Source organism: Pleurodeles waltl, chromosome 11 (genome assembly GCF_031143425.1).
Source record: "Pleurodeles waltl isolate 20211129_DDA chromosome 11, aPleWal1.hap1.20221129, whole genome shotgun sequence".
Taxonomy (NCBI): domain Eukaryota; kingdom Metazoa; phylum Chordata; class Amphibia; order Caudata; family Salamandridae; genus Pleurodeles; species Pleurodeles waltl.
Genome location: NC_090450.1, coordinates 934,171,622 through 934,194,557, shown reverse-complemented (window position 1 = coordinate 934,194,557; position 22,936 = coordinate 934,171,622). Strand labels below are relative to the sequence as shown.

At 46.2% G+C, this 22,936-nt stretch overlaps 1 protein-coding gene across 2 annotated transcripts in view; it reads left to right on the top strand.

Annotated features, from left to right (window-relative positions):
- CIT (citron rho-interacting serine/threonine kinase) overlaps nt 1–22,936 on the top strand; it is a 1,039,445-nt gene that overhangs the window by 545,881 nt on the left and 470,628 nt on the right. For both annotated transcript variants that reach the window (XM_069215034.1, XM_069215033.1), the window contains exons 25-26: nt 1,385–1,582; nt 2,317–2,510. In XM_069215034.1, the coding sequence (XP_069071135.1) occupies nt 1,385–1,582; nt 2,317–2,510 (392 nt within the window). The remainder of the gene's footprint in view (nt 1–1,384; nt 1,583–2,316; nt 2,511–22,936) is intronic.

The window sequence follows — 22,936 nt, the reverse complement described above, 5'->3', positions numbered from 1 at the left end:
GCACCCGGCCGCCCCGTGCTGCTGAGGGTGTACTTTCTGTGTGGACTTGTGTCCCCCCCGGTGCCCTACAAAACCCCCCTTGTCTGCCCTCCAATGACGCGGGTACTTACCTGCTGGCAGACTGGAACCGGGGCACCCCCTTCTCCATTGAAGCCTATGCGTTTTGGGCACCACTTTGACCTCTGCACCTGACCGGCCCTGAGCTGCTGGTGTGGTAACTTTGGGGTTGCTCTGAACCCCCAATGGTGGGCTACCTTGGACCCAAACTTGAACCCCGTAGGTGGTTTACTTACCTGCAAAAACTAACAAACTCTTACTCCCCCCAGGAACTATTGAAAATTGCACTGTGTCTAGTTTTAAAATAGCTATATGTGATTTATGTGAAAACTGTATATGCTATTTTGCTAATTCAAAGTTCCTAAAGTACCTACCTGCAATACCTTTCATTTGAAGTATTACATGTAAATCTTGAACCTGTGGTTCTTAAAATAAACTAAGAAAATATATTTTTCTATACAAAAACCTATTGGCCTGGAATTGTCTTTGAGTGTGTGTTCCTCATTTATTGCTTGTGTATGTACAACAAATGCTTAACACTACTCCTTGGATAAGCCTACTGCTCGACCACACTACCACAAAATAGAGCATTAGTATTCTCTTTTTGCCACTATCTTACCTCTAAAGGGAACCCTTGGACTCTGTGCATACTATTCCTTACTTTGAAATAGTGCATACACAGCCAACTTCCTACAGGTACGTAACATGTTTTTAGGGAGTATTGCCTCAACTGTTGGAGTTAGTAAACCACAGCCACTCTTTGGACATTTTTCTGTGCTGTCTGAGGCAATTTGAGTGTTTATGTTTTTAATCGTTTTAAGCTAAGGTATTTTCTCATTTATGTTTGAAATGGAAGATAATGCTCACTTTTTGCAAAAGTTCAACATCATCATAATTATTACTAACATTATGAATGTGAGAAGAAATAGATTTAACATTCACTGCCACAGGGTTTGCTTCCGGAGCTTTAGACTTACCCTCAACCACTTTTAGTCCACATTGTGACAGGATAAGAGGCTATCTAAACTCATTTCCACTAGAAAATATGGATTGCTAAACCATAGAGATTGATCCAGTAGGAATGCAGCCATCTTTCTCTTGGTTTATATAAAATCTAAAGGACCTTGGGTAGGGAGGCAGGCATCTATTGCTGTTGCCTATTGTATTGTTTATAGCTGATTGTCTTGCCGCTTTGTTGCTTTCTGGTCAATGGGCCACTTTCAGTCGTTTTGAGAATTTTGTGATCTCTTTTGTACATTCCTTTTCTTTGTTGAGTGTTATGTACATATTCATGTTGCCTTTTAATACATTTTAAATTACACTTTAGGTAATAACTGACTTGGAAGAGCAGTTGAACCAACTCAGTGAGGAGAATTCGGATTTGAACAATCAGAATTTCTTCTTATCCAAACAATTAGATGATGCTTCTGGGGCAACAGAGGAGGTGGTGGAGTTGCGGAGTGAGATAGACCATCTGCGCAGGGAAATCACAGAACGAGAGATGCAGCTTACCAGTCAGAAACAGGTGCTTGTACTTTTGCATCTATTTGTGGTGTGACATCCCTGTAAAGCCATAAGAGTTGTCCTTGCGGGGTTGCCGGGAATTTTGAAGTTTCATTGAAGTTCAACTTGACTGTATATTTTCTGAGCGCCCGTAACATTCTCTTGTGTGGTACTTTCTAACATGTAAGAGGCTCAGGCTTGCGCTTGAGAGCCTCCATACTCTGTATATGTATAGTCTGTAGCAACCCCAAGACTTGTGCCTGAGTGCTTTTTTTTAAAAACTTGTTAGACACTTATACTTGTTCGAAAGAGTGCGGCCGAAGTTCCAGGGTTGGATCCTGCTGCTCACTTATGTGAACTTATCCCTTTCTGTGCCACAGTGTTTCACATTTTAGAGGCAGTTTGAAGCTATTGCCAGATGTTTGTGAGGTTTATAGCATGTGGCAAAATCGTGAATGTTGCAATACATTTTCAAATATGCCTTGCTGAGTTTGGGGTGTGTGAACGTAATACTGATGCACAGTGCAGCAAGCAACTGAAGTGTGTAGTTTGGGCAAAAAGATATGAGATAATTTAGAATGAGCAAGACTGCAGGTGTTGACTGATCACAGTTCAGAGAAGAAAGAGTTTGAAAGGGAGCACATCTCCACTTGAGAAGATAGATGTGCAGTTGTGTGTGATAAGGCAAAGAATGGTTCTTTGTTGAGGGTTCAAATGCTAGAAAGGCTACTTGTTGGTTTACTAATTTCTCTGCAGACAATGGAAGCTTTGAAGACAACATGCACTATGCTGGAAGAGCAAGTCTTGGACCTGGAAGCTCTAAATGATGAATTGCTTGAAAAAGAACGCCAGTGGGAGGCTTGGAGAAGTTCTTTGGAAGATGAGAAAAACCAGTTTGAATGTCGACTTCGGGAAGTGCAGAGAATGTTGGACACAGAGAAACAGAGCAGGTATTATGTATTCCAAGCTTGTTAAATCAGTTTTTCAAATCATTATATTGCAACAGTTCTTTTTGAGTGATTTTCAAGGGATTTTGCTCATTGCTTATTGGCAGTTACTTTTTTTTTTTTTTTATATATTTTTATTAACATTTTGTTGTTATATAGTTACATGCTTGTTCATGTTGCATTTCCGCATTTGTTACACATACTTTTATTTTTTATTTTTTAACATTTCGTTTTTATACTATACTTTGCTTTTTGCTTATTGTGTGTTGCTTTTATGTTGTTAATCTTTTTGTTCCTTATTTAGTAAATTGTGTTCATTTACTTGCTACAGTGCATTTCCTTTTTACATTTCACTATTTTGTATAATTAACAATCCAGTAATAAACTTAAACCCCTTCTTTCTTGTAACATGTGAGGGAGGTGGGGTGTTAAAGGTGAGAGGACAAGGATAGTGAGGGAGTAGGGGAGGGAAGAGGGGGAAGGAAGGGAAAACACGAAGTGGAGGGTATAAAACTCCACAGGACATTGATGTTGGGCTAATTGGAGGTAGGGAAAGGAGGAAGGGAGATAAAGACCCCGAGAGGTCAACTTTACGGCTTTGTGTGAGTGGCTTTTGTAGTTGTTAGTATTTAAGGTACGATAGTGTATCAATTTTTGGGCGGGAGAGGGGGTCAACCCAGGGCGCACCGGCGCGCAGCGGGGACGGCAGGTCACCCACGCCTATTGCTACTTCTAGTTGTAGAGTGGGAGTCAGTGGGCCAATTGTCTTCCCATCCCTACTCTCGGTGTGATCTATTTGTGATTTGGACCAGTTTTGGGTGTCTTTTTATGCATTTTCCCCACTTGGTTCTATTCTCAGTGTGGGTTGGATTTCGCTTGTTTCTCCGACTGGGTTTGCCAGCCTCTTATTTATACCATCCCAGTTCGTCATTAAATCTTCCCATCCCGGGGCAATGGGAACCTGGCGGATATTCCTGGCTTCTTCTGCTTTTAGGACCTGTAGTTCAGCTCTATACCATGCTGAGATATCCCTTTTCCAGTCAGTTAGCACAGGGTGACCTGTAGCCTTCCAGCCCCTCGAGATTAGTCTCTTGTAAAGGGCCAGGGATAGGTCCAGGAAGCGTCCCCTCACTTTTCCGCAGAGCGCAGCTGGTCTGAGGCCCAGTAAGCATAGCTCAGGGGTAGGTCTCAACTCAGACTCAAACAATTCAGTTAGGATGGGCAATATTTCCCTCCAGCCAGACTGGATCACTGGACATCTCCAAACCATGTGGTCAAAATCCGCCTCTCCTCCTCCGCATCTCGGGCAAGTCCCAGGGGCCCCTTCGTATATACGGAACAGTCTGTGGAGTGTGAGATACGTCCTGTGTAGATAATTGTATTGGATGTATCTTAACGGCGTGTTACGTGAGATCACCCGGGGGTAGGCCAGTACTCTGTTCCACTCTGAGTCAGATAATTCCCGCCCAATCGTGTTCTCCCACCGCCCTCTCAACGACTGTAAAGGGTCTAAGGCTGCCTCAACTTGGGCCCGATATATTTTGGCGACCAGATGTGATTCCTCACCTAATGTCAACAGTAAGTGCAGGACCTCGTGAGTGGCGAGTTCCGCATTCACTGTGTCCCAGTGAGCTTTAAGAGTGTGCACTAGCTTCCCATAGAGTAGAAATTGCCCCCGGGGAACACCCTCTTCCGTTAGTTCAGCAAATCCCCTCATTACACCCTCCTTGAAGAGCCCGCCCACTGTTTCTATTCCAGCTGTCAACCAAGGGCCAAGTCCCATATTTCCCGGTCCCCTCCCCCCAGGTTCCAGGGCAAGCACCGACAGTGGTAAAGCTGGGGAATATGGAGGGCCCACTCCCACCCTTTCCGTGCATCTTTTCCAGCATGCCATCGCAACTTTTATCATTATATTATTCCGGGGGGGTTATTTTCCTGTTTGCCATGCATGCATGTGTCCGTTACTCCTTGGGCAGTACATAAATCCAGTTGGCCCCGGCCCGTCAGCCAACCGGATACCCACTGTAGTTGGGATGCCAGGTAGTATGCCTCGAAGTCAGGGGCTCCCAATCCTACAGTATGGGGTGGTCTACAGATAGTCGTGAGCGTAGTTCGTCTACGTCCATCGTCCCATATTAGTTCCCTGAGCAACGCATTCAGGTCGTGGAACCATGCCTGGGGGATCAACAGTGGCAAATTGGCGAAATAGTACAGAAGTCGGGGAAGCATGATCATCTTGGATAGTGCCACTCTGGCCATCACTGGCAGTTTCAGGGAGCGCCAAAATCCTACTGAGGACCTCCGGGATCGGAGCACTTTACCAAGGTTGCCCTCTCTTAAGTCTCCCAGGTCATGGTAAATCTGAATCCCCAGGTACCTGAAGGTCCGTGGGGCCCATTTCAAGTCCATTGGGCACACTGCGGGGCGTCTATAACCAGGCGTCAAGGGGAACACATATGTTTTGTTACGGTTAAGTCGTAATCCTGATACCTCTCCGAACTCCTCTAGGGTCTCCAGGGCCCAAAGGAGACCGCTCAACTCCATCTCTGAGATAGATCAAAATATCATCTTCATATAGCGAGATAATGTGCTCGGTTGGTTTGCTTATTGGCAGTTACTGATGAAATCTGGGTAACTATCTGTTTTGAGATGACATATTTCACTACAAAACAGATATCTGGTGAAGATACTGTGACCTAGCTAGTTGGAGTTTCATTTACTGTTCAAGAGTAATTCAGGTTTAACTAAAATTAATACACAAATCTGGTGTTTGCCTTTAAGCAACTTTTCTGATAGGTCTGGAATTTTTTAGCAAAACACAAGTTTTTTTTCCAAAAAATATCAGCTGTTGTCTCTATTGATTCTTTTATCAACATTACTCTTCTTTCTTATGACTAATGCGTCAGCCAGTTTTTTTTTTAACTGAGATTCGGCACATACACACTGCTGTGACCAAGGATTGGCAAGAAATGTCAGAAACTTCTTCTTTCAAATGTAAGTTTTTGGGTCAGGCCAGAGCTTAGTGGTATCCATACTTTTAGTTCAGTAACTTGATAAATAATATAGAAATTTTACTTGTACATCATGGGGTCATCATTGATAGTAATGAACTTTGAATTGTGTGTCTATATTTTAAATAAAAATAGCCACCCTGACTTCTCTATCTCTTTTAAAATAGCTACTTCAGACGTAATGTGTTTAAAAACGCACAGTGCCATTTAGTAATCCTAGTCTAGCCCCTAGGCAGGTAAATAAGCTGTGAAAAAAGGCACTCCTAATTTAAGGCAACTAGGATTCTGTGGAATCGGTTATGCACTGACTTGTTAGCTAACACCTCATTTCATGTCTCTTCTCTGTGGAGCAAGGATGTCAGAACGTTTCTCCTTTGCAATTTTGTTGTGGCAAGTATTGTATTGCAGTAGTCAGTGTCTTTTCAGTGCTTCTTGACATTTAAAAGGTTGCTTTTCTCAACCAGAGTTTTTTGCCTTTTCTCTTCTCTACTCATTGTTTCCCCTGCCACAAGTGTATGTTTAGATGCAAGTAGGATTGCAGTGGTGTGTATGATATGTTGTGTTCTGTGTTTCACATAGTGACAGAATGAAAAGCTGTTATTCTGCCAAAACATTTTTTGAGACTCAGTGAGAGGAAGGGATATGGGCGTATTGCTAAGCTGGCTGACCCATTGGGACTGTTGCAGATCTTTACAGGGCCGAAATTATGAATTTTCCAATACCAGGAAAGATGTTCATTCCCTCTAATTCAAAGGTGATATTTTCTGAAACCCATGCAATCGAAATTCCTACCGTTTTTGGAATGCAGCCATTTTGGAAGTATTTTGCGGCCAAATACATATAGTGAATATATTCTTGTAACGATATTGGAATATAGCACGTGGGAGTTAATTCAGATTTACATATATTTTAAGAATTGTCAGGGTTGGGCAGTATAGCATTTGTCCTTTTATGTGGTTTGATATGGCATCACTAATTCCAGTACAACAAAAGTGGCAACTGACTTGATAATATCTACAAAGAAATTTGGTGGTAAGGATGATTTGCTTGAGTAGTTCAATAGCGTTGATGAAATCAGGTCTGCAATTCGGTCTGGCTCATTCAGAGACTGTTTTCTGTATATTGGTGTGTTTTGTCTTTTGTTTTGTGAAAAATGTTATGGCAAACATTCAGTCTATGGTTATCTAATGGCAAGGCAGCAACTTAATTCTTATTTGCTAGATGGATTATGAATACAGATGATGCCCTGTCAAAACATAAGAACCACCTCTATTAAAAAGCAGCTTACGGGTGCTTCTTGATTCTCTGAGCAGCTTTTAGTATCTGGCCTGTAGAATTGTAAGATCTGATGTTGATGGTTTTTTTTATAATGAGAATGGAGCAAATTATAAACTTTCTCTTTCTGTGCATTGGAGAGGACAGAGGAAAACTTGGAGTCTGTTTTATGTTCCTATATGTTTATTGATAATACCTTGAGGAGGTGTTTAAGACTCCTTCTTAGTGTCAGACATGGAGACATGATGACTTCAGCTGAGCCATATAGTACCAGCACCAGGACCAGTGCCATAATATCAGTCCCATGGTTTTTGCATCTTTCATCACAATCAAGAGCTTCATTTACACCTAACATTATTCTTTTTTGGTTCAATAGAGACAATGTCTCTTAAGCGCCCAGGCTTTAAACCTTATTGACTTTGTGAAGTACAAATGTTCATCACAGGTCTGTGCAACGACTATCTCTGGTGCCTTGGTTCAAGGCATGACATGTCTTCCTGAACATTGACATAGACACCACTCATACCACCTAAAATTGCTACTTTTCATTCTGTGTTGCGAAATGCTGCAGAAATTCTTGAGGTGCCCTTGCCTACATAAGATGATGATCCTAATATTCTTATGGGTGTTTTACAGGTTGCTCCCTCCTCCAGTGAACCTCTGCCTGCATTTAACAAGGTGTTAATGATGGCAATCATGGAATCCTGGTCTTAGCAATCCTCTTCTCTGGTGATCCACAGCACCAATGATTGCCGGTACAGGCCACATCTGGGGGTTCCAGCCTTTCTTTTGTTACACCTATCCGCAGAATGTTTGCTAATACAAAGTTGTTCTTCCACAAGACTCAAATCAGGTGCCTTCTGTACAAATAATCTGGACAGGGAATCCACAATACTGGAGGCTATGGGAAAGAAATATTTTTCTGCAGGAATCCTGTCCTTCAGATCTCTAAATGTGATCTGTTTGCACAGTCACTACTCAGATGCTCTTTGAGATTTTACCTTTAGTTGCACCCAACCCAGTCGACCATCTAAAAGAGCAGTTTGTTGAAGTGGTGAAAAATGGGCAGGATTCATCCAAGCATATTATAAAGGCTGGTTTTGACACTGTGTGGCCAAGCCCACGGACTTGTCTGTCACCCTATGAAGACATACCTGACTTCGACCTGCTGGCTTCTTCACAGATGTTGAGACTACCCTGATGGGCATGACCTTTGATAAGGAACTTCTTTCGGACAATAAGTAAATGCTGCCCTGGAATGTTTTAAATGAGACTGGGCCTTTGGCAGATCCCTAAACCTGCAATAATCGACTGGTTCGACTTTAGAAAACCCTGCCCCTTTTCCAGAGGTTTTAAGAAACCATGCCAAGCGCAGGTTCCTGGTCAGCAGCAGAACTCTTTCATTCATCACTACAGTGGACAAGGAAGATGCATTCCATGACACTTCCATCTATCTCTTCCTCTCCTTCTTCCCAATATCCTCCAGGGAACTAGAAGTAACTGGACTGTGGCTTCCCATCCTCTTACCCGCTCCCTTCCCAAGGTCAGGGGGAACATCGGCATGTACTGCTGAAGGAAGTGGTTATCCTACTGCATAAAGGGGCAGTAGCGTTGGTGCCAGGGCATGAAATTAGGAAGGGGGGTACTAATCTTAGTATATCTGATAGACTTGTAGATGCAGATTCCTTACCTGAGAATTCCCTGGCGTCAGCTTCGAATCCGGAATTTTTCTGCTGAGCAGTACCCTGCGCGTGCCATTGTGTGGCGTTTTTCGGATCCGCGTGCCTCGTCCGGCTCCACGTGGCGTCGTCAGTGTCATTGGAGCCATCTATGATGTCACAGTTGTCTATATAGACACCACCTTGGCGCATGTACGTCAGTTCTTTTCCTTCCACACCGGTTAAGCGCAGATCTGGATAAGAGCTACCCTTTTCTTTGACAGACGTCAAGGTTTTTTCGATACTTGATTGTTTGAAGCATGTCTTCTAGAAAGATTGGGTTCAAACCGTGTTGTGCGTGTCATCGCACCATGTCGGTAACGGATCCACACAGTGTGTGCCTCTGGTGTTTAGAAAAGGATCACGACTCCACTTCAGGTTCCAACTGTCGGCACGTGGCTCTGAAGGCCTTGAGGGAGAGATCCCTCAAACTTGTTGCAGCACCGCTCCCGGAACCCCAAGTCATTCCTCACATTCGAGGTCATCCGATCACTCAGGTAAGAGGCACAAGAAGAAGAAGAAGAAGAAGAAGAAGTCGTCCAAGCTGACCTCGATTTTGCCTCAGCCGACGAGGCGTCTACGGAACGTCAACATTCCGAGCGCGGTTCTGCAGAGCCGTCTCCAGGGTCGACTCTGCGTCTTCCCCCTTTTCTGGGGACCAGAGCGACCCCCGGTCAAATAAAAAAAAAATTACAAGGCCATGCGCTTTGTTTTTGAGTGGGCTGCACCCTCTGTTGGGTCTTCGGGCCCTGTGGGGTCAGCAGGGGCCCTATCGGGTTTCGACGTCGGCGGCTTCGGCCTCGCCGCCGTTGGGGACCCCAGGATCTGATACTGGATCCAGACCAGCGCCGGTCCTTCACAGTTGACCTCCTCCGGCGCTGGGTCCAACGTCGACGCTTCCTCTACCACCAGCACCCACCGGTGGTAGCCCCATCCTCATTACGAATGAGCCGGAGCGACGTCGTATGACGCTGACTCTGGTGCCAATTTGGTCCAGATCATTGCCTGAGCTTTATTCTGAACAGCCAGGCACAGGAGAGTAGTGGGAGGAGTTAGAGGACCCTTTAGAGTATGACCTGGAACAAGAACAGGACAGGTACTAGGATCTAGGGGAGGCCAGTGGACTGGACACATCTCCAGATACTGGTATGCTCTCTCCTCCTAATGTGGCTACGGAGGAGGGAGCTTCTTATGCTATGGTGGTGCGTAGGGCAGCTGAGGTCTGGGACCTGGACTTGCCCACAGTACCAGTCAGGACGAATCTCTTGACAGAGGTGCTTCCGCCGGGGGTGACTACATCAGAGCCGATGTTGCTATTCAATGAGGCCCTAACGGACGTCCTTCTGGGAACATGGTCCAAACCCAGCACAGGTGCTCCTGTGAATAGGGCAGTTGGCTGCCGTCATAGACCCACTCCGAGCGACCCTATTTCCTTACCCAACACCCCACCCCGGAGAGCTTGGTGGTCCTAGCCTCTACTTCCCGTGGTGCCTTCCCTTCCACTCCCCCGGATAGGGAATCCAAGAGGCTGGATCAGCTTGGAAAGAAAATATTTTCTTCCTCTAGCCTGGCATTGAGGTCAGTAAACACCTCTTGCCTATTGGGCCGTTTTTCCCATACTTTATGGGATATGGTGGCACAGGTGCTGCCCCAGGTCTCGGAGGGCGTACGGGACACACTCATCCAGGCTGTCAAGGATGGGAGAGATGCAGCCAAGTTTACAATCAGGTGTGGATTGGATACGACTGACTCGCTGGGTAGGAGCGATTGCATCTTCAGTGGCCCTACATTGTCACGTCTGGCTATGTTCAACTGGCTTTTCAGGGGGGATGTCCAGTCAAGTTTGATGGACATGCCCTTTGACGGCTCTCGCCTTTTTGGTGAGAAGGCAGACTCCGTGCGTGAGAGGTTAAGGATTCTCGAGCTACGGCCAGATCCTTGGACCTCCTAGTGCCAGTTCGACAGCAGTCTGTCTTCCGCTTCTTTGAGGCTTCGGAAGGGGCACAGTACCACGCCAGCCACAACTTAGCCACCATCCTCAGGCTTTCCACCATTCTGGGAGAGGACGTGGTCGTGGTACCATCAGACCCAGAGGGTCTGGCCTGCAGTCGGCCACTACACAGCCCCCAAGCCCTCCTAGTGTGCTTCTGCAGGACCATGTCCGTCCAGTTGGAGGGAGGATTCAATGTAATCTCCCTCACTGGATTCCATCACAACGGACAAATGGGTCTTGCAGATCATACGGAAGGGTTATTCCCTCCCCTTCCAGTCTTTTCCTTTATCTGTCCCTCCGACAAAAGAACGGCTGATGGAAGACCATTTGGTTTTGCTCTGCGAGGAAGTTACGTCTCTCTTGGCCAAGGGAGCCATAGAAAGAGTCCTGAAGTCAGAAGTAGGCAGTTGTTGTTATTCCCGCTACTTTCTGATTCCCAAAAAGAACAAGGGCCTCCGCCCTATCCTGGTTTTAAGGGACATCAATCTCTTCCTCAAGAAGGAGAAATTCAAGATGCTCACTCTTGTACAGGTCTTGTCTGCCCTAGACCAAGAAGACTGGATGGTAGCGTTGGACTTGCAAGATGCGTATTTTTATATCCCCATCCTACCCACCCACAGGCCTGCGGTTCAAGGTGGGCCACGAGCACTTTGTTTTCTTTGCTCCCTTTCGGTCTCACCAGTGCCCCTCAGGTGCTCACAAAGGTGATGGCGGTGGTAGCAGCTCATCTGTGCAGATTATGGATTTCTGTCTTCCCTTACCTTGATGTTTGGCTGTTGTAGGCTCCCACACCCCAGGCTCTCGTCACCCATCTTCAGACAACGGCGAACCTCCTGCATTCGCTGGGGTTCACTATCAATGTGCCGAAGTCACACTTGACTCCCTCTCAGAAGCTCACTTTCATCGGAGCTGTTCGGGAGACTGTGCAGTATCGGGCCTATCCTCCCGAGCAGCGAGTCCAGGATATTCAGGTTATGATACTGATGTTTCGGTCTCTATCCTGGATTTCGGTCAGACAGACTCTGAGGCTGTTGGGACTCATGGCCTCCTGCATCCTGTTAGTCAAGCATTCCAGATGGCATATGAGGGCTCCGCAGTGGGACCTGAAGTTCCAATGGGTACAGCATCAGGGAAATCTTACCGACGTGGTTCAGATCTCGGAGGGGACTGCAAAGGATCTGCAGTGGTGGTTAGTGAACTGCGATTGGGTCAAAGGCAGACTCCTCTCCCCTCCCTAACCAGATCTCACAGTAGTGACAGATGCGTCACTTCTGGGATGGGGAGGCCATCTGGGAGAGGTGGAGATCAGGGGTCTTTGGGCTCTAGCGGAATCTGGGCTCCATATCAACTTGTTGGAGCTTCAGGCGATCTGACTAGCATTAAATGCATTTCTTCCTGTTGTGAAAGGGTAGGTAGTGCAGGTGACAACACCACTGCAATGTGGTACTGCAACAAGCAGGGCAGTGTGGGGTCGTGGACCCTTTGTCAAGAGGGTCCGCGTCTCTGGTCATGGCTGGAACAGCAGGGCATAACCCTGGTGGTTCAACACCTGGCAAGTTCTCTGAACGCCAGGGCGGACAAACTCAGCCGACGATGCTTAGCGGATCATGAATGGTATCTCCATCCGGAGGTGGCGCAAGGACTCATTCAGCAGTGGGGAGAGCTTTGGTTAGATCTGTTCGCCTCCGTAGAGATCACGCAATGTCAGCAGTTTTGCACGTTGGAGTTTCCAAGGGGGCTATCGCTAGGCAATGCTTTTCGTTGCGAGTGGAGTTCAGGCCTCCTGTATGCCTTTCCGTCCATACCACTTCTGCCCAGAGTTCTCAAGAAAATCAAGAACAATTGGGCCCAAGTAATCCTAGTGGCTCCGGATAGGGCACGGAGAGTCTGGTATCCAGAGCTTCTCAAAATGAGCACCAGTCCTCCAGTCAGGTTGCCTCTTAGGGAGGATCTTCTATCGCAGCAGCAGGGGAAGGATCTTCACCTGAACCTGTCAACCTTACGGCTTCATGCGTGGAGGTTGAGCGGCGACAGTTGATGGTTTATGACCTCCCTCCCGAAGTCTGTGATGTAATTCTGGCAGCCAGGCGTCCCTCTACTAAATCGATTTACGCCTGCCGGTGGAAATGTTTTGTTTCGTATTGTACAGAGAGGTCTTTTAATCCGCTTTTTTCTTCTCTATCTAATACCCTTTTGTTTGCTCTATCTCTTGCCCAACAAGGTTCCTCCTTAGGAACTCTTAAGAGCTATCTTGCTGCCTTATCGGCTTTTCTACGCTTGCCCGATGAACCATCTTTAAGTCACCCATCGTACAAAGATTTTTAAAAGGGCTTGTGCATATGTTTCCATCTGTGCCTTTTGTCATGCCCCAGTAGGATCTTAATCTTGTTCTTACTTTCCTAATGTGTGCTCCTTTTAAGCCCTTACATAACTGTCCTCTCCGGCTGCTCACTATCAAGACAGCCTTTTTGGTGGCTATTACATCTGCCAGGAGAGTGAGTGAGCTGCAGGCTTTATCATTGCAACCCCCGTATCTCACGATATATCCTGATAGAGTAGTTCTCAGAACTCATGCCTCTTTCCTCCCTAAGGTGGTGACCCCTTTCCATATGGGTCAAAAATATAACCCTGCCTACCTTCTTTGCACCACCGCATCGCTCTAAGAAAGAGGAGCGTCTCCATTGGCTGGACCGAAAAAGAGCGTTGTCGCTCTACCTTGACCGCACAAAAGAGTTGCGGGTGGACAACCAACTCTTTGTAGGATACGTTGGTGCAAAGAAGGGTCGGGCAGTATAGAAACGGTCCGTTTCACGATGAGTTGTTCTCTGTATAAAGATTTGCTACACTTTGGCCAAGAAGCAGCCTCCGGAGGGTTTGAGGGCTCACTCTACCGGAGGAAAAGCTTCTACCACTGCGTTACCTTGTGGCGTGCTGGTTCTTGACATCTGCCAAGCGGCAACGTGGGCTTCGTTGCACACGTTTACAAGACACTACTGCCTGGATAGCCAGGTGCGCAGAGAGGGCATTTTGCCCGCTCGGTCCTGCAGGATATATCCTCAAGACCCACCACCAGGACTTATAGCTTGGGTATCTATTCTAAGGTAAGGAATCTGCAGGTAGAAGTCTGTATCATATGAACAAGTTACTTACCTTCAGTAACTAATTATCTGGTAGAGACTCGATCTAGCTGCAGATTCCTTACACCCACCCAAGCCTCCCTGCTCTGCGGAGATATATATATATTTATATATATATATTTATTTATTTATTTTTGCCTTTCTCAAGGGCGTGTCTTTTTTTTTTTTTCCTTCAAACACTCAAGTGGGGGAGGGGGGGGGGAATGCTGTTGGTTTTTTCATGACTCTGCCCTTCTGCCATGGAAACTTGTGGAAAAAGAACTGATGTACACGAGCCAAGGTGGCGTCTATATAGGCAACTGTGACGTCACAGACGGTTCCAACGATGCTGACGACGCCACCCGGATCCGAACTACGCCACCCGATTGCGTGCACAGGGTACTGCTCAGCAGAAAAATTACAGATTCGAAGCTGATGCCAGGGAATTCTAAGGTAAGGAATCTGCAGCTGGATAGTTTCTACCAGATAATTTGTTACCAATGGTAAGTAACTTATTCTTCCTGGTACCCAAGAACCAGGGCGATCTTTGTTCAATCCTGGATCTCAGCTTTCTACAGAAGGGCAAGTTCTGGATGTTGTTCCTGGCTCAGGTTTTTCTGGCACTGGACATGGAAGAATGGATGGGAGCATTAGACCTGCAGAACGCTTACTTCCACATTCTGAGCTCACAAGAAGTACTTGCACTTTGTGGTGGGTTCTACCTATTACTGGTTTACAGTACTACTTTTGGATTGACCTCAGCACCTCACATTTTCACAAAGATGTTGCTGGCAGCCCCACTTCAGGATTGTGATATATCACTATATGAACAACTGTGTCTTCAAAGCCAATTCAGCTGAGTTGGGGGTCTCACCATCTCCTATTGCTTAAACTAAGACTCTACAAGGTTTGTTCTCACACCCACGGGTAACACTAGTGAACTTAGTTTATTGCACCAGTGATTGAATGTGAAAGGCAGGTTGTTGTAGCCCGACACAGCCCCAAACAATACATAATTGAAGTAACATCCAAGCTTTTGGGTTACTAACAGCTCATAAACAGGGTTTCAGGGATGCAGTGGACATTTGAGAAGCCCAGTTTCATTATTTACAATATTACACACTAACTGCACTAAGAAACAGACACTTCAACTAAAAAAGTGTTTATTTCAACAGTCTCATCAGAATAGTGGTATTATTCCCACAGAGGTGTAAACTTCTGAAATTATTTACTAAAGTTCCTGCTCACAATCTTGACCAGGAGATGCTTCAAGTCTCTGATGTATAGCCAGCACACCAAAGCTTCTGCATTAATGTTGTTTAGTCCAGAGCTGGTGCAGACTTGTGCTGATTTTGTACCTGCGCCACATGTGTTGGCGTAGATCAGTGGTTTTTAAACGTTTTACCGCCCCTCACTCCTGTGGAAACAAAATGATCCTCGGGCCCCCTCAGAATTTTTCACAATTAATTTATTAAGCTGGTAATGTTTAAATAGGTCTAGATTTATTTAAACTTTGCATTTAAGGCGTATGCAAATAAACTTCCCCGGGCGTTGTATTCCTCTTCATATTGAACCATCTCAAGAGAAAGAGACACAGCCAGTATAGCTAGACCACTTGCTTCCTACTGGTTGGTCTCTATAGATTGCTCGCTTCAAACTGATTGCCTTCTGAATTGCTTGCCAGACCAATCTCAACACATTTCATGGACATCTTTCTCATGATAGCATTTGTTGTCTGTGGACTAATTGATTGTACTTGTCCCGGAACTAGAGGTCCTATGCCGCTGTAAGTCTAGAGGTTATGGTAAGCAGAACAATCTGTTTAGGTTTCCTGTACAGGGAGACTGTATAATTCAAGATCCCTACTACATCAGCCAGTGCTGCGTCAGTATGTGGAAAGGGTGTGTAACCACTAGTTTTGGCCACGTAACCCAATGTTCTTGGTAGGTTAAAGGGATTTTCATATCCAGGTGTGCGCTATAGTGTGCAGGTAATACAGCAGGTTTGTAAGACTGAAACTGCCCTGAGGAAGTGTCTACAGCCTTGAACTCCACCCATGAGTAAAATGTCTCAAAGCCAAATGCTGTGTGAGATGCTATTATAATTGTAACTGCTCCCGCTGCATCGGGAACACATCTAGTCTTGAGATGCTGAACAACTGCTTCCTGGTAAGTCACTCCTATTTGCAACACTAGCTGCCTGCTATTTTAACCTAATATAATCAATACCTTCGAATCAAAAGGATAGAAAACTCACAGATGGGGAAAACCTTTTAAAAGTTAAGCTTGACAAACCTACAGCAATAGGTGCTCCCTTATTCCCTGTAGAAGGTAACCTTGATTACTATGGATGTCTCTGTAATGATGGCTCACTTGTGTGTGAATATTGACAGACACTATTCAAGGGTCTCAGTCCTAATGCTGTCAACGTTGGGCTCCATGTTGCATATACTAAGCTTAGCTGTTCAAGGTTTGTTTTCACACCCACGGGTGACATGGGTGAACCTAGTTTAATGCACCAGCAATTGAATGTGAAAGATGTTTAGTTGTGCCCCATACAACCCCACCCAATACATACTTGAAGTGGCATCCGTGCTTTGGGATACTAATAGTCCATGAATAGGGATTCAAGGTTCCAGTGGTAATTTGAGAATCCCAATTTTGTTCTTTATAATATTACACACAAACTGCACTAAGAAACACTTTAACTTAAAAATGTTTATTTCAACACTCTTATCCTGTTGCTTAGCACATCTGAAATAACAGCACAAAATATTATTAAACCAGCCTAAATGTGTGTTGCGAACTAGAATAAAATTAACATTTCTTCCATAGTTAAAATGTAATCTAGCAACCTAACAACCTGATCCCTACTTCTGTGCACTATGCTAAGAAAACATGGAGTACCGTAAATTCTGTCTAGAATGTTAGGGTGAGTCAGTGCTTTGCATACCTGTGTAAAGAAAAATGCCTTAGTTCTCAACGTTTGGGGAGTGTGTTTCCCGCAAAGAGAAATGCGCAGCTCCTATCCACTCTGATTTGGCTCAGTGTCCGCTTTCAGCGTAGTATGAGATGCAACAGCATCACAGAAATTTGGCAAGCAACATCTTCTCTGGCACTATCTTGCGTGATAATCTGGGGTGAACCACAGGAATCTCGGACATCAAACCAAGATGTGAGTCTTAGACTTGTTACTGTAAACATATAAGGTAAATACACATTTTTTTTTATTGTTCTTGTCTGACCTTGAGAGAGCAATAACAAGGCACTTGTCCTAGACTGATGGTGCATCAGGTTTTCTTATCGATGGGATTGTCTGAGTGACTTGACACTTTCACAGCTTCTTGGAGCGATAAGGGTAGACAAGGTCCCCCAGGGATCCTCCCTCAGCCCAACACTCTTCAACGTTTACTTGGATCCTCTCGCCAACATCGCAAGATCCCACCACATCAACATAGTATCCTATGCAGATGACACCCAGATAATCATCTCCCTCACGAAAGACCCCACAACATCAAGAAACAACCTCCACAATGGACTACATGCCATTGCCAACTGGATGGAATCAAGCCGCCTCAAGTTAAACACCGACAAAACAGAGATCCTCATCTTCGGCAGCAACTCCTCCGCTTGGAACAATTCCTGGTGGCCTACTTCCCTAGGAGCCGCACCCACATCCACCACCCAAGCACCAAACCTGGGAATCATCTTGGACTCAGCCGGTCAATGCAGTCTCCTCTTCCTGCTACAACACCCTTTGCATGCTCCGCAAGATTTTCAAGTGGATTCCCATCGAAACCAGAAAGATTGTCACCCACGCCCTGGTCAGCAGCCGACTGGACTACGGCAACGCACTCTATGCAGGAACCACGGCCAAACTACAAACGAAAATGCAACGCATCCAAAACGCCTCCGCCTGACTCATCCTCGACGTCCCACGCCACTACCACATCTCTGCCCACCTCAGAGACCTACACTGGCTACCCATATCGAAGAGGATTACCTTCAAACTACTCACCCACGCACACAAAGCCCTCCACAACACAGTCCCGGCCTACCTCAACGACACTCACCTTCCACACTCCCGTCCGCCAGCTCTGCTCCGCCAGCCTCGCCCTCACCTCCGTCCCCCACATTCGCCGCACAACCGCCGGAGGAAAATCCTTCTCTCACCTCGCCGCCAAGACCTGGAACTCCCTACCGCTCCACCTGCGCCAGACCCAGGACCTCCTGACTTTCAGGAAACGCCTCAAAACATGGCTATTCGACCAGTAGCACTTCCCCTCCCCACCCCTCAAAGCGCCTTGAGACCCTAACGGGTGAGTAGCGTGCTTTATCAATTTCGTGATTGATTGATCTGTGTCAATGGCAGGCATGTGGATGATTCTGCAAAAAAAAATAAAAAAGAGAAAATGGTGTCTCAGCCTACTGAAGATTAAGACTGACTTTAAGACATGGTTCCAATGTGTTTCAGGCAGGAGCTGAAATATCTGTCTGGGATGTTCTATGCTTCCTCAATTTGAGGGCTCCTTCCCCTCTCCTGGTCATGCTTGCACCCTTGCACATGAGGGCTTTTCAGTGGTTCTCCGCAGGCAGAATTTTCAACATCAGGGAGCCTTGACGGAATCCATTGTAATTTTTATGGATTTTGCAATAGAGTTGAGCTAGTGAAGAAAGAGGACACTCTCAACCGAGAAGATCCTTCATTTCCCTTTTAGCAGTGACCACAGAAGTGATGGATGCCTCCACTTATCCGTGGGATGAGCACCTTTAAGACCTGGCGACAGGGGCCTTTGGCCTTTAGACGGGCAAGGGTTGCACATCAGTCTTCCCCATTGCTGATTTCGAGGGGCGCCTTCATGCAGAGGTAGTATAAGATCATTTTGCCATTTGGAATATACCTCAGGTAGAGCTAATCGTCACTCAAATGAGTTATTGCCCCTGAATCTGTACCCTCCAGTATCAGTTGTGGGAAGCCTTGGGTGATGTGTTTCAGCAGACGAGAATGTTTTCAGTTCATTATGTATTTCCTCCCATACCCTTGATTCCTGAGTTCTGAAGAAGATTCACCAAAACTGGGCCTAAGTAATTCTCATAACTCTGAACTGGCTAAGAAGTGTGTGGTACACAGAGCTATGACACATCACTGTAACCATACCTTTTCTTCTACTGCTCGGAATGGATGTGTTGTCCTAAACAGAAGGACAGATTCTGCACCACAATCTTCACAGCCCACAACTTCATGCTTGGGGATTGAGTGGTGCAATTTGTGCACATCTTAGTTTCCACCTGAAGTGGTAGATGGTAGCCTTATGGCGTGTCACCCTTCTTCCAAATCAGTGTATTCAGAGAGGTTGAACAAATTTGTTTCCTAGTGCATTGAATTTTGAGCCAATTGTCTTAAAGCATCCCTCACCAGTGTACCACAGTTTACACCATCCTTGGCTCAACAAGGCCATGTGTTAGCTGCAGTCAAAGGGTATTTTTCAGCCTTGTCAGCATTTCTTAGCTTACCAGACCAACCCTCCCTGTTCAAATTTTTGGTTATTCTAAAACTTCTGATGGGGTTGACAAACTTACATCCACCATTTCCATTTATCCTGCTACAATAGATCCTTAACCTGGTACTACCTTCTCTTATGGGGACTCCATTTGATTCCCTGAAAAGCTGCAGGTTAAGGCCATGACTCCTCAAGATGGTTTTCTTAGTAGCCATTACTTCAGCTCGTCAATTTAGCAATCTTCAAGCCATTTCTGTCCCTCTCCCCGTTCATCTGCTTCTTCCCAGGCATGTTGTTGCTGCAAACTAAGGCTGCTTTTGTGTTAAAAATGGTGTCCCCATTGCATCTGGGAGATATTTTGAGGTCTGTGTAAGACGTATAATCGTAGTCTACAGACAGATCAATACCACTAAAATAAAAAATAATTTAAGATTGTCCTCATACCTACAATCCTTTAAACTTGCTTAACCATTAGAATCATTTTTTACCCTCTGCAGTGGTGATACGATTCCCTTAAATATCTAGGGGTGCTAGTTTACCAATCTGATGGAGACTTCTAGCTGGTGATTCCTTGCCTTTAAGTTTCCCAGCCATCAGACTGGATCTGGAAACTTTTGCATGAGCAGTACCCCTGAGCGCCAACAGGTGGCTTTGTTTGGTTCCACACAGCGACGTCGATGACGTTGGTCCCAGAAGTGACATCACAGTCACGTATATAGGTGCCTGGACCTCACTTTGTTTTGTTCCGTGCCAGTTAGAACTGAGCTAGAGAAGATCTGTCACCCTCTCTTTTTGACAGTTTTTTTTTTTTTTTTGCTTTTTGTCAACCATTTTTGGAAGTGTCCTCTTTAAGGAAGACCGGTTTTAATACGTGTGGTGCATGTCACCATACCATGTCACTTGCAGACTCCCATCTGTTCTGTTAATGGTGTCTCGAGCGCGACGACAAAGTCGTGCTCGGACTGCCGGACCATGGTGGCAAAAGCTTTGAGGGAGCGGTCCGTTAAGTGGCTTGCGGCCTTGTAGTCAACACCAGCAAGCTCAACTCCGAGGAGATATCTGTGCGATTCAAAAGAAGGTCGTGGACCGCTCAAAGAGCCCAAAGTCCTCTTCATCGCACTCAAGAAGAGGCACAAGAAGAATAAGAAGTCCTAACGGACTTCGACTTCACCTCGTCCATAGGCCAATGCGACGAGTGAAGAACATTGGTGTTCCAGGCACTGTTCTGCGGAGCCATTACCAGGTCTGACTAAGCACCTCCCCCCATTCCTGGGAGCTAGAGTGGCCCCTGCTCAGTTGAAAGACTTCTACGACGCTATACGCCTTGTATTTGAGCAGGGTCAATCCCTCTGGAGTGTCTTCGGGCCCTGCGGGGTCGGAGGAGACCTCATCAGGTTCCGCCCCAACGTCTCCAGCCTTGGCTCCAATGGGGTCTCACGGATGCGATCTCGGATCAGGATCAGTCGTGCCAACGCAACCTTCTGTTACACGGCGATACTCCCTGCTGCTTCAGCCTCATTCTCATCCCGACGACTAGGAACGGCGTTGATTCCAATGCAGGAAGGACCCATTGGTCCTAGTTCGTTGTCTGAGCGTTTTCTGGAGCAGGCGGGCATGGAGGAAGAGTGGGAGGGGGGGTCACCGGACCCTTTAGAATACCAGTTAGAGACCTCAACTTCATTGGACTGGTATGTGGAACTAGGATCTGCCAGTGGACTGGACACCTCCCCAGATACTGGCTTGCTCTCTCCCCTCCACAATGACTACAGAGGATGGAGCATCTTATGCAATGATGGTGAAGAGGACAGCGGAGATCCTTGATCTCGAACTTCCCTCTGTTGCCGTCAAGGCTAACCTCGACAGAAGTGCTTCAGCGTGTGGGGCATCCTAATCCCAACCCCTATTGCCCTTGAATGAAGCAGTGGCTGATGTCCTGCTGGGAATTTGGTTCAAGTCCAACACATCGGCTCCTGTAAAAAGGACAATTGCCTGCCGCCATCACCCTGCCCTGGGTGATCCTAGTTTCCTCACCCAACACCCAACCGCTGAGAGCTTGGTAGTCCAGGCCTCAACTCCCAATTGCACATTCCTTGGCTCTCCCCCGGACAAGGAATCCAAGAGACTGGATAGCTTAGGGAAGAAAATGTTTTCAGCCCACCAGCCTAGCATTGTGGTCAGTGAACACCACATGTGTGTTGGGCCGTTATTCCCATACCTTGTAGGATACGTTGTGCAAATGCTCCCACAATTCCTGGAGGCAGCCTGGGCCATCCTCTCCCAAGCAGTGAAGGACGGGAGAGATGCAGCGAAGTACACTATTAGGTGTAGTTTGGACATGATTGACTCGCTGGACAGAGTGGTTTCATCAACAGTACCCTTACAGTGCCACACCGCGTTAAAAAAATGTGGCTTTTTGGGGGGTGTCCAGGGCAACCTCATGGGCATGCCCTTCAATGGGACTCGTCTCTTTGGAGAAAAGGCAGATTCAGTGCTGGGGTGCTTTAAGGACTGGCGGGCTATAGAAGGGATGTGCCACCACCCCCAGCCGTAGGCAAGCCACTGTGCTACGCCAGCTTCTCAGGCTGTGCGAGGACATGGACATGGTGCATTCCGACCCTGTGGTCTGGCAGCCAGAAGTCATCCACCATCAACCCTCTTACAAATGCAGCCTCTAAGCTCTCTTAGTCTGGTTCTGCAAGACCATGGGTGCCTAGTTGGAGGGATAATCTAACATCATCTCCTCCACTGTCAGTTCATTACATCAGGCAAATTGGTCTTGCAGATCATTCGGACGGGCTACTCCCTCCCTTACCAATCTTCTCCTCCCCCATACCGCCAACACAGGAACGGCTGGCAGAGGATCATATGGACTTGCTCCAAGAGGAAGTTACAGCTCTCCTGACCAAGGGGGCTCTAGAAAGGGTTCGAATGTCAGAAGTAGGCAGTGGTTGTTATTCCCGCTTCTTTCTGATACCCAACAAGAACAAGGGTCTTCGCCCTATTCTAGATCTGTGAACCGTAAATATCTTCCTCAAAAAAGAGACATTCAAGGTGCTCACTTTGGCTCAGGTCTTGTCTGCCTTAGACCAGTGGTTCCCAACCTGTGGCCTGAGGACCCCTGGGGGTCTGCAAATCTTCCTCAGGGGCCTGTGACTGCTTATAAAATGATATTAACAGATTCATAAAGTGTATATAAATACAGTGGATAAAAGTACAATCCAAAATGTTAAAACTTACTATAAATGTCAATGAATTTGAAATTGGAGGCTAAAAATTAAATTAGTATCCTCAGATTGATTCTTGGGAGCAGTGCAGGTGCATGAAACAGAATATAGTACAGACAAAGTGTGGCTCTAGTTGAATTTAGAAAAGGTTAAACATTTCAATATTTTTATAATATATTTTTTTTATTTATATTTGTTTGCAAATTAAATAAAATGTTTTTATCATTTGTGTATGTGTTTTATGAATGCTTGTTTTTGTATTTGTTTGTGTAGTTTTGCGGTTCAAATCAACAATGTTTAGGGCAGGGCAGTTACTCAGTTGGGAGGGGGGGAGGTTCCCCAGACTCCAATAAAGATTCAAGAGGGGGGTGGGCGGCGCTGGGTTCCAGTAATGCTAAAGTGGGGGTCCAGAGAAGTCAAAAGGTTGGGAACCACTGCCCTAGACCAAGGAGACTGGCTGGTACAGTTAAACTTGAAGAATGTGTATGTTCACATCCCCATCCTGTCTACCCACAGACGTTACTTGCAGTTCAAGATGGTCTACAGGCACTTTCAGTTGACCGTGTTCCCCCTTTGGCATTACCAGCATCCC